Source organism: Panonychus citri, unplaced genomic scaffold (assembly GCF_014898815.1).
Source record: "Panonychus citri isolate SS breed McGregor unplaced genomic scaffold, ASM1489881v1 Contig00016, whole genome shotgun sequence".
Classification (NCBI taxonomy): domain Eukaryota; kingdom Metazoa; phylum Arthropoda; class Arachnida; order Trombidiformes; family Tetranychidae; genus Panonychus; species Panonychus citri.
Window position 1 is genome coordinate 92624 of NW_026515421.1, and position 12398 is coordinate 105021.

At 32.3% G+C, this 12398-nt stretch overlaps 2 protein-coding genes across 4 annotated transcripts; one reads left to right on the forward strand and one right to left on the reverse strand.

Moving 5' to 3' along the window:
- Positions 1-336: 336 nt before the first annotated feature.
- On the forward strand, positions 337-8004 carry LOC128393850 (insulin-like peptide receptor). 3 transcript variants are annotated; one of them, XM_053354101.1, is made up of 17 exons: positions 337-1130; positions 1567-1696; positions 1874-2064; positions 2274-2478; positions 2619-2720; positions 2859-3006; positions 3195-3542; positions 3684-3928; positions 4087-4257; positions 4341-4886; positions 4981-5147; positions 5256-5421; positions 5556-5904; positions 6018-6150; positions 6319-6743; positions 6817-7025; positions 7209-8004. In XM_053354101.1, the coding sequence occupies exons 1-17, from the start codon at positions 579-581 to the stop codon at positions 7664-7666; spliced, it is 4545 nt and encodes a 1514-aa protein (XP_053210076.1). In that variant the 5' UTR covers positions 337-578; the 3' UTR covers positions 7667-8004. The 3 variants fall into 3 exon arrangements, with proteins under 3 accessions (XP_053210076.1, XP_053210061.1, XP_053210069.1); XM_053354086.1 differs by having other exon boundaries at positions 6817-8004; XM_053354094.1 differs by having other exon boundaries at positions 338-1130; positions 4981-5135; positions 6817-8004.
- A 58-nt stretch (positions 8005-8062) lies between these two features.
- LOC128393873 (uncharacterized) lies at positions 8063-11743 on the reverse strand. Its single transcript, XM_053354111.1, has 5 exons — positions 11720-11743; positions 11516-11645; positions 10936-11210; positions 9135-9239; positions 8063-9043 (listed from the first exon to the last, which is right to left on the reverse strand). Exons 2-5 carry the CDS (start codon positions 11604-11606, stop codon positions 8702-8704), a joined length of 813 nt encoding a protein of 270 aa, XP_053210086.1. The 5' UTR covers positions 11607-11645; positions 11720-11743; the 3' UTR covers positions 8063-8701.
- Positions 11744-12398: the final 655 nt, after the last annotated feature.

Below are 12398 nucleotides of genomic sequence, written 5' to 3' on the forward strand. Positions count from 1 at the left end.
CTCAAAGCTTAAATTACTGGAAAAAATCACAGGCTTCAAATATCGATTTGATTGTTGTGGGAAGAAAAAACAAACAATTAACCATTATATCAATGAATGCGACTGGATGCATAGAAAGATACCTGGAATTAAAGAAACATTTGAGAAGAAATTGACAAATTGGGGGAGAAAAGAAATTAAAACCGCCAAAAAAATGTACCAAATAATGGAGGAAAAAAGCCAAATGTAACAAAAACGGTCGAAAAATATATGACCGTCAGAGGGCAACACTCGAGGTTGCTCAGTCATGTACTTGACGACAGTAATAGTCTATCAATAAAAATCTTTTCTTCATTTTCTGGTTTAATTAAAAAAAAATGTGAAAATGTGATTCAATTTTAAAAGAAAACAAAAATTAACTCCAACAATTTAAATCCCTTTTTCTTTTCTCTTCTTCCCATCCCTATCTTTCTCTCTCTCTATCCCAATTTCTATGTTTGTTTGTTTTTCCTTTTGTTTAAAGTAACACAAGAGAAGAAGAAAAAAAAGTAAACTATTTATATACATAAAGAAAAAGAAACTTCAATGTTGCTATTGAAATGATAATCTCACCCATTGAATGTAATAATCAAACACAACAACATCATCACCATTGTCATTGGTACCTTGTTTATCATCTTATATTTTTCTGGTTAATCATCGCCCAAGCCTCAGGAACAATCAAGGAGAAAACCTGTGAATCACTTGATATCCGTGATATTTCCGAATTGAAACAATTGGAAAATTGTACAGTAATTGAAGGGTCACTTCAAATATCAACCATTTACAATGGAACCTCGAGACATTTTGAGAATATGAGTTTCCCTCTATTAACAGAGGTCACTGATTATGTTCTCATATTCCGTGTCTCAGGAATAACCACTCTTGCCAAATTATTTCCTAATCTAACTGTTATCCGAGGTCAACATTTGTTCCATAATTTTGCTCTCATCATCTATGATGTTACCGATTTACAGGAAATTGGTCTGGTTAATTTAACAACCATCGTAAAGGGAGCTGTCCGGATTGAAAAGAATCGTAATCTATGTTTTGCGGAAACAGTTAATTGGGATCTCATTGCAAAATCTGGTAAAGGTTCTAATCATGTTAAGGTTTGTTTTTTCATTGTTTTTCTTTTTCAGCTCATTATCATCATCTTCATCTTTTCTCTTTCTTTTCTTTCTTCTTCTCTCTCTCTCTCTCTCATTCATTTATATTAGACTTTTTTTTCTTCTACTCTTTTCTCCTTTTTTGTCTTTTTTTCCAACATTTTTTATCTCTCAATTTTCACTCATCATTTTCCTGTTTGTGTTTCCGGCTCTTTCTATAAATTTTCTTGTTTACCAATTGATCTCAAACCATTAACTTTAACCAATCGTCTCTCTCTCTCTCTCTCTCTCTCTCTCTGTCTCTTTTCTCTCTCTATCATCCATCTATTTATTTAATTTTCCATTTTATTCCAACACTTTCCTCTTCTTCTTGGTAATTTACTATTTTTTATTATTGTTCTTTCATTGAATTATTTTCTTCTTCTATTCTTTTCCATAGGATAATAAACCCTACAACGAATGTCCCAAATGCTCGAAAGTCGGTGTTGTACCAACCTGTCCGATCTTAAAAACTGGTGCTAAGGAGACTCACTACGGGTTATGCTGGAACTCAGAGAATTGCCAAAGAAGTAATTAATTTCCATTCCAATTATCAATGATCATGAATTAGCAGAAGAAAAGCCTTACAGGTTTCTTCATACGCTTACCTCTATCTCTCTTTCTCTCTCTCTTACTGTCTCTTTCTCTCTTGTTTTTAACTAACTAATGATTGTTTTTTTCTTTTTATAAAATTCTTTTACCATCAGTCTGCTCAAACGAATGTGAATCACTAAATTTAACATGCAACATCAACAATCCAAAGGAATGCTGTGATTCGTCTTGTATCGGTGGTTGTACCGGAAGAACCAATCGAGATTGTCTTGCCTGTAAAGGTTTCGTTATTTACGATAACCAAGGAAAAAGATGTGATAAACGTTGTGATGTTTCACAATATGAGGTGAGACATTTAAATCTAATTGTAACTTCAACCTCATGTGATTAGGAAATTTTAAACCACAAGAATCATCTCAATATACGTTTTATTATTGATTAATCATTTGATTTTTATTCTCATTATATGAAGTAATTACATTCTCATGTTACTCTTACAATTTTCTTATGATTTTTATTGTTGTTTCTCTCTCTCTCTCTCTCTCTCTCTTCCAGTTTCTATCTCGTCGATGTATAAGCTACTTAGATTGTCTTGTATTGAGTACATCTGATGACAAGGACAAGAAAAAATCTTACAAGATATTTGAATCACGAAATACCACCGTAAGGAATCAATGTTTAGCTGAATGTCCGCCCGGTTATCAACAAAAGCCAGATGATGAACATGCTTGCGATAGATGTCAAGGAGCTTGTAAAATAAGTAAGATTTTAATGACAAAGGATTTCCTTTGGTCTAATCTTATTGTACTTCCACCCACTTATTGACTGTCAACTTGTATACTTATGTTTTCTTTTTCTTTTTCTTTTTCTTTTCTTTATTGATTCTTTATGTTTTTATAGCTTGTAAAGGGAATAGCACCATTACCAATGTCGCCGCTGCTCAAAGTTTTCGAGGATGTACTGTTATCGACGGTTATCTTGACATATCGGTTACAGGAGGAGGTATTGACAAGCTACTTTCACATTACCCTTTACATTATTTTTCCTCTTTTGATGGTTCTAATATATTAACATTGTCTCTTTTTTTTCTTTGTCTTCTTTTTGTCTTTGATTTTCTATTTCTATTTGTCTTTCTTCCAGTTAATATTATCACTGAGCTTGAGGAAAGTTTACAACAAGTTCGCACTATCACAGGATACCTTAAAATTGCGCGATCATATCCACTAATCACCTTGAATTTCTTCAAAAACCTTGAAACCATCGAAGGAAATATTTTAGATCGAACAAAGTAATTATCATCTTTTGTTTTCTTTTTCTACCTATTTCAGTCTTTCATCTGATCTCTTTTTTTTCTGTCCCATTACCTTCACTGGTTCTACTTTTATTCACACTTTTTTTTATATTTGTTTTATTTCCAATTTAACTGATTTTTTTCTCTCTCTCTCACTTTTTATCCTAAATTTAACTACAAAATAGTTACTCTTTGGTGGTCATCGATAATCCTAATCTTCAAGAGCTCTTCCCTCTAAAAGATAATGGAACTACTTCCAAGGTGAATATTTCACATGGGAAAATTTTCTTCCACATTAATCCCAAACTTTGTACAACGAAAATTCAACAAATCCAACGAATAAATCGTATCGAAGATGACAAAGATATCTCACCTTATTCAAATGGGGATAAAACTGCTTGTGACATAACTACACTTAATCTTACAATTGCCTCTTCTGGACATAAATATGCATACTTGCAATGGCCTAATTTTCTTAAAAATCTAACTGATGCGAGATCTTTACTGGGATATTTAGTTTATTACAGAGAAGCGTAAGCTCCCACTTTATTACTAATTGTTTACTTACAACGATTTTAATATGATCAATATTAGATTATGACTTTAGTTTGTTTAATCTTGACACAAATTAATTTTCTATTGACTTTTCTCTCCTCTCTTTATGTCGTTTTTAGGCCGGGAAATACAACGGTCTCGGTGTATGGTGGTCGCGATGCATGTTACTCAAATGGTTGGAATGCCCTGGAAGTTGTTGCAGATGAAGAGAGACAACGTGATATAACAGTTGAATATTTACTTACTCAACTTGAACCATTTACTCGCTATGCGACTTATGTTAAAACTTATACTATCAGAACTCCTACTGCCGAGGATCGAACTGGACAAAGTCCAATCGTTTATTTTCAAACAAAACCAACGAGTAAATATAAGACAAAATCTATCATATAATTATTTCCTCACTCATTCAACATTTCCTCAATAGTTTTTTCCTTTAGTTATTTTTAGAAATTCATGTGACATCATATGTTTACTTATTCAATTCTCTAATTTCTTATTTTCTTATTTTCTATCTAATAGCTCCTAGTGAACCAAGAGATCTTGGAGCTACAGTATCAAGTTCCTCAGAGATTATAGTCCACTGGTCCCCACCTAAAGCACCTAATGGAATTGTTTCTTATTATCGTATCACTGTGACGAAAATTCTTCCATATACTGAAACTTATTCAGATCGAGATTTCTGTTCTGAACGTAATTATCTATTTCGTTTTTTTATCGCTACAAAAATCTCTATATTCTTATTAATATTTTGTTTTCATTTGATTCTTTTTTAGCGCTCAATTACGAAACTCCTATTATTCCAGAAGAAAGGATCAACGTATCTCGTTGGCTTCAAGACGCTGAAAGAGAAAAGGATGATGAGGAGTCCGAGAAAAATAATACCGAATGTTGTCCATGTCAACGATCGCTGGTAGATTATGAAGACCAAGCTAAAAGCACCGCAGATTTTGAAGACTATCTAATCAATAATGCATATAAGAAATATAATCTAACTCCTGAGATAATGGGCAGCTTGAAACCTGAGAAAAGAAAGAAACGTGAAATTCAGGGTAACGCACCTAATCAATCGTTAACCGAAATGCCATTAATCGATGGTACAACACCAATATCAACGATAACCACAACCAAACCTCCTCCTGATTTACCTGAAACAAGGGAATTCATCACAACCACGGCATCGCTTCTCATTCAAAATCTCACTCATTATACTGATTATAAGATAACCGTCAGTGCTTGTCACAATTCAAGCTCAGAAAAACCTTCCGATTATAACCTATGTGGAGAGGCGAGATACATTTCTCAACGTACTCTTGCAAAAGGTAAGAAAATTGATTAAATTACTGTTTCTCTTATTGTTTATGGAACAATTTTGCTAACCAATCAATATTTTTTTCTCTTTCATTAAATCAACAGCATTTGCTGATGAAATCGATCCTCAATCATTGGAAGTTGATGTTTCCAATGCCAACAATTCACATGTTGCTTTCGTCAGATGGAGTGAACCAGATTTCCCCAATGGAGAGATACTTTCATATCAACTCGAATACAAAACAAATGAAGCAGGAATGGTAATTAACATTGTGAATACTTATTCCTTTTTATTGCTTTTAACAATTAACACATATTCCCACTGAGAATTACCTTAACTAATTGCATCTCTTTCACTCATTTACATTTTTGGTTAACAGAGCGATGGAGTATCAAAATGTATAACCCGAAAGGAGTATCTAAAAAACGGAGGAATCATCAGAATAAGTAATTTAATCAGTGGTAAACATTACGTTTTAAGAGTACGAACCATGACAAGAGCGGGTAGAAGTAATTTTACAAGATACTATGAATTTGAGGTTCCAAGTAAGTAATTTGTTAATTTCTGATTAACTAATATAATTTTTGTACTTTACTTTCAATGTGTAAATAGTAAGAGTACATTAACCTCGTTTCTCATTATTTACGTTCTTTTTTTTTCTTGTTATTTTTTCTCTCAGGTGACACCTACTTTCTCATCTTCCTCATTCTGGGCATTTGTTTATTCATGCTTTTCGTAACCATCCTTTCCGTTGGATTTTTTGTTCGAAGAAAACTTTCAGGTCAACCTGGTCGAATGATTTTCGCCTCCATTAACCCAGAATATATAACTCATCAACCCGATGAATGGGAAGTCTGTAGAGAGGATATTGCTCTCCTTGGTGATCTCGGTCAAGGTTCATTTGGAATGGTTCATTTAGGTGAAATGAAAAGCAAAGATCCTGATCTACTACCACTAAAAGTGGCCGTTAAGACTGTAAATACACAACAGATGACAAAAGCATTTCTCAATGAGGCTCAAGTTATGAAGTATGTTGTTCACATTTGAATACCGATCTCTATCATCCACTTGTAATATAACTTTCCTCGTTCTTGTTCATGTATTAATGCAACTTTCTATCATATTTTTTAACCTACTCTAGAACATTTGATTGTCATCACGTTGTCAAATTAATTGGAGTAGTAACAACTAGTCAACCACCTTGGGTTATTATGGAGCTAATGCCAAATGGTGATCTTCGTAATTATTTATTAAAACAACGTCCAGATAATGAGGTTGGTGTTAATTTCATACAACTATTATCCACTTAACTTTATCATCGATTATTTAGATCATCAAATAACTTCTTTTGAAGTAATTTATCAAGGAAAAATTACTCATAGATTACATAATGTTCATCTAATCTAAATTTGTTATACTCTCTCTCTCTCTCTCACTCTCAGGATGGATTACCCACCAACCCACCTTCTATTTCAGAAATTTGGAGGATGTCAGCGGAAATCGCTGATGGTATGGCATACCTTGGATCTCGTAAATTTGTCCATCGCGATTTGGCAGCTCGTAATATTATGGTTGCTTATGATTTAACTGTAAAAATTGGTGATTTTGGGATGACCAGGGATATTTATGAAACAGACTATTATCGTAAAGATGGTCAAGGTCTTTTACCAATTCGATGGATGTCACCTGAGTCCATTCGAGACGGTATTTTTACCTATTGTTCTGATGTTTGGTCTTATGGTATCGTTTTATATGAAATGGCAACTTTAGGTGCACAACCTTATCAAGGTTTGAGTAACACAGCGGTCATCAATTATATAACCGAAGGAGGGACAATTGATAAGCCTAAAGGTTGTCCCGATAGATTGTAAGTTTTAACCGAAAATTTGATTCGATTTCTCTGATTATATTTCATTTTATTGTTTCCTTTTTCTTTTTAGATTTGATCTTATGAAGGTTTGTTGGATGAGAAATCCAAAAACTCGACCAACTTTCATGGAATTAATTGAAATCCTGTTACCCGATATCGACAGTGAAAAGTTCATGAAAGTCAGTTTTTACGCTAAAGCAAAAGCCAAAGCAAAATTAAAACCTCACCCACGTAAAGAGATAACTTCAGAAGTAACACCTTTAAAAAGTTCAGTAACATGTAAATATAACGAAGATGATGAGCTTGAGTGTTCAGAACATGAAATTGAAATTGAAGAGATTGATAATGGTGATGGAGTGAAATTTTTCCCCACCAAAATTGATGCATTAAATTCAACAATATTAACCATTGAAGAAGCAAATATTGATGCTGAAAGTGATATCTTATCTTCTGCCGTCACAGTAACTACAACAGCAGCGAGTCCACTTACCACAGGAGCAACGGTTACAAGTAAATCAACGATGACCAGTCAATTAGATAAAAATCTATCAAATGGTAATTTAAATGATTTAATTAAAGCGAACAAGAAAAATAGCGGTGAAAATGGTAAAGAAATTGGAACTGGTGGTGGTGGTGGTGGTGGTGTAATCGTCGGAGGCCTTGGGGTGGTTAAACCATCAACGGAAGGCAGTGGAATGGGGGGAGGTATCGGTGTAGTAATCAAAGTCGACAGTGGTGATGGGGAAAAAGCAACATCGATATCACCATCAACATCCACCACTACGACCACAACAACAACTACAACAACCAATCCATCAATTCAGTCTCCCGATAACAACAAAGACAGGAAAATGAATCAAACCTCCAACGGAGGACTGGTCAATGGGCCAATTGCCCACTACAATACCACAATCTGCTGATGAGGCAAGAGATGATAAAGAAAGAGGAAGAAAGAGAGAGAGAGAGCAAGGGAAGATTGAACAAGTACAAGTCTGTGTAATTATATTGTAATTATAATTGTAATCAACATTTTCTTTTTTTTCTACGAGATTTGTAAAAAAAGCAACAAAAACCCAATCACATGAAAATCTTTAATCAATATACATAAAGTCCGAGATAATTTAATCTCCACTTCCAATATTATTATAATTATTATATTATCATTAATAAAAAAAACAGCAAAAAAACACAATCAAGTTAAAAACTCACCATTTGATTGGCTTTTAATTGTTAACAGTTAAAAGTAAAACAATTTAAATTTTTTGTCTCTTTATTATTAACATTACAATAGCTTTCTCAATGGAGTTTACATTTCAAATCAGTAATTTAAATTGTGTGTACTTTTTGTCGTTGAATAATTTAAGTATCAATAATTGATTCAATTACTGCTAATGATGATTTAATTGTTAAGTGATTTATAAATTGTTGAAATAAGTTTAGTTTATCAGTATAACTTTTTAGATATTAAAGTATAAAAAAAAGGTTTAGCAATTACAATTAACTAATTGGTTGTGAAATGAATATGATGAGGATACAATGATGCAATCAATTGATTATGCGAAAATTGAATGGGAAAATAATACAAATGAGAATGAGAATTAATTTTTGAGCTAATCAACAATTAGTTAATTAACAATAGGAATGCGCTTGATTGTGGTGTCCAATTGAAAACAAGTCACATTATCACAAGATGTTAGTTAACAATCTGGATTAACAGATTAACTTAAGCTGTGTAACTAACGATTTCAAAGCAATTAGCATTTTATGAGTATTTTGATTGATCTTAATTGTTGATGATTCTAATCAAGAAACAAGAACAAAAAACTAAGACCAAATCAAGAGACAAAATCTAAACTTTATCCAAGTGTCACGATTTTAGTTCACATTGCTAATTAAGGATAGTTGATTGTTAATTGATTACTATTCCGTATTTTGTGGACATTTGTAGATTTAATTCAAAATCGTGAAGCTAAACTCGCAAAAATTTGGGTAATATAATCAGTTAATTTAATCAAATCCCTTAACAAAAGATAATCTCTAATCATCCGACGAGATGCATCGGCAATATCACGATACTCGATGGTCATCACCTCGAATCCAACCCGTTTATCGGGCTTAATGTTTCGATACCACATTCCAAGTTGAACTTCACATAACAATTGACTTAGTTTCTCCTCGATTTCTCGAAATTCTTTTATCATATGACCCTCATGAAGAGCCTGATCCAGAACCAATTGTTCCAAACCAATGGCGAAATATTGTAGATATTGGAAACTCCGACGAAAAGCATCTTCCTCCTTTAAAAAACGAGCACCAAATGGACATTGGAACAATTTAATCATTCAAATATGACCAACTGACCACTTTGATTGTCAATCAATGACTTACCTCAATTATTGCTATATCTTCAATTGAATTACTGATCTCGGGAAGCCAATTTAGCCTGAGGTTATCAAGTCCAGTTTCAAAATCTTCATCACTTAACATTTGAACCTAAAAATGAATCCAAATGAGAAAGAAAAATCAACAAATCAATTGAAAATGATTACCATGATATCAACCAAATCATTTCATGATTAAACGTATTGACAAGAAAAATTAATGTGATTAAATCGCCAAGTCTATTGCTATGCAGATGACATTTAATTGTAATCAATATAATTAATTGTATTGAATGATATTACCCAATTTTTTTGCAAACCTAAAGATTGCAACCATTGGAACACATTTAAAGTTAATTGTTGATAAACAATCAGCTCAAATTCAATTAACAAGACCAGGGAAACAAAAATTAAAGATCAAGGTTAGTAAATGTATTATTATTATTGTTCATGAATGGTCACTCTTTGAGAAAGTGACCAATGGTTATTAATTCAATTAGATTGAAATATAATCATAGAATTCAAACTTAACCTAATTTTTTTGATTCTTTGCTCATGTGGAAATTTAATCAATAACAATTTATTGATTAATGTATCAGGTGATTACTATCATTGAGAATGAAGGAAAAAACAATTGTAAATATTGTTGAGGCTCAGAGACAATTGAATCCATTTGATTAACATGTAAAAAGTTATTGTAAAAGTTTTTCATCTAATAATTTATTAGTTTTTGATGGAAAAAATTATCTAACTGACCAGTCAACATGATTTACCTTTCACTGTTTACATAAACTTGACCATTTTGTTAGATTGATGGTTAACCTGTGAGTTTATTGTCTTTGATTGTGTTTTGATCAATCGTTAGTCTGGTTAATTTTTCGCTTAATTAAACAATCATCTCAACAATAAACTCTATATGAACCCTGGACAATCAATATTTGATCAACAATTGGCTAATTGTAGGAAGTAAATCACAACTGATTGAATTTCTATGAATGAAAATCAATCATTTTATATAACATTCATTCAGTTTGTCGTTGTTGTTGGGTGTTAATAAGATTGTCTCATGTTTTAAACAATCGTAATTAACTTAAAAAGTTTACAATATTGAACAATTTGTAAACTCGATCAATTCATTTACAATTAATCAACTCATCTAGTGAGTATCAATTAAATTTAACTCATAACCATTTATCAACATGTTATAAATGCTGTTGACCTTTCAACTAAATTAAATCAAATTGTCAAACTAAATCAACTTGAAGACAGATATTAATCAAGTTGTTTAATATAATATAAACTCAAATTTAGAATTGAAATTTAATTGCAACCTAGAAAAACTTAATCAACTTTGACCAACTAATTAAACATGATAAGAGTTTACCATTTATAACAATTAACTTATTTGAAACTCTTCCTGGATATGAACTGACCAATTTTGAATGACCACTATAACTGAACCTCTGAACTAAGGTAATGAAACAACAACAAAAAGTCACTGGACAATAATAAACAAATCAAAAGATTGATCTAGTTGTAAATTGATTGTAAAATGATCAAGAGGATCAAGTGATTAATGATCAAACAAAAATTAACAAGATAATTAACAAAAGTATCCAAAAAGTTTGTACAAACTGTGAAACTAATTTATCCCATAATTTACCAAGTTAACACTGAGAAAGTAATGATAATGTGAATTAAGTTGATTTGATTGAATAGCCAACTAGTTGACAAGAGTTAATTGTTGATAGGGATTCGAAATGATTTGTTAATTGTTCACTTAGAGAGAAAGAAATTTAATTACTTACAAAGTTTTTTCGAACCCGTTCAGCACATCCTTTTATGGCCTTCGCTCGACGATAGACCTTCTCGTAAGGTTCAATGTGTGGTTGTATTGTTAATTTGGTCGGTAGGAAAAAGAAGGGTATATTACAGGGGCTAATTCGAGGGTGGGGTGGGTTAAAGGTTGATGTTGATGTAGATGAAGATGAGGTTGAAGATGAAGATGAAGTTGATGAGGTTGAAGATGAATGATGATGATGAGATGAAGCATAATTTAGTTTACACATAAGTTGATGTAGAACTGTAATGAGAATAAAAGAAAACGAACAAAATGATAACTTAATCATCAACAATTAGAAAAAGTTTATCGAAATATGATTAAAAAAGAATAAACAAATTTTCGATAAGTAAATATAACGGTAACATCACTGGTCAGCTGATGAGTTGACAGTAAAAAGATTGTGTATGTCGGTGTGTAAGAATGAGAGAGGAAGAGGTAATGGTTGGATCATAAGAACGATACTCGAATATCGATTTGATGTTGATAAATATTGAAAAATCGAATTTTTCGAAAATTGAAAATAAACGAACGAATTTGAAACTTACAAATTAACTGGATAAGTTGGAATCTAGAGGAATCTGAATGGATCCAGAAGAAGGTGAAACTGTTCCAACACATGTTAATCACTGATTTCATGATGTTTCTGAAAGTTGGAAAAACTTTTTTCTCTCCTTTCTGTCTTTTCCACAACGATTAATATTTACTCACTTAATTGCAACTTCATTGTTATTATTATTACTCTTTCTTACCTTTCGTTTTCTCTTTCTTTCCTCTCTTTCTTTTCGTTTTACTCTTTCGTCTTGCAATTCTCTCATTCACTCTCTGCTCATCTCATCATTCTCTCACTTGGCTCACTTTACTCACTTTACTCACTCAACTTGCTCTCTTTCTCTCAGCTCTCAGCTCTCAGCTTTCTTTCTCTCTCCCCATCTCCCAGCATACACAATTTCAAGGTAAATAGGTAATCCCGTTTGATGGTTAAAAGTTTAAAGATACAATGGTAAAAATTTTTATTCTTTCACGGTCAAATGTGTGCGTCTTTGGCACTAACTACATGTTGAGCGCTAGAGACTATGTAATCTATGATTGTACGTGTTGGGAGCCCTTGGAACCAAAATATCGCCCTTAAAAGTTTGAGAGAAAAGGTAACAACATGAGAATACTATTTATTATATATTATGTTTGTTGTAACTCAGGTAAGAAAAGAAAAACCTGAAAGCGGCTTTTTCTCTTTCTTTTCTTTCTTTCTATTTTGATCGAGGTACAAAAATAAAGGCCAATGTATTGATGAAGATGATACTGATGATGAGGATGAGGATGGGCAAGAAGTAGGAGGAGATACATCAATCCAATCATCATCATCATGAAGAAGTGGAACTAAATGAAAGGACTAAATAAATTAAGTAAAAGGCTAGAAAACTCATTTCA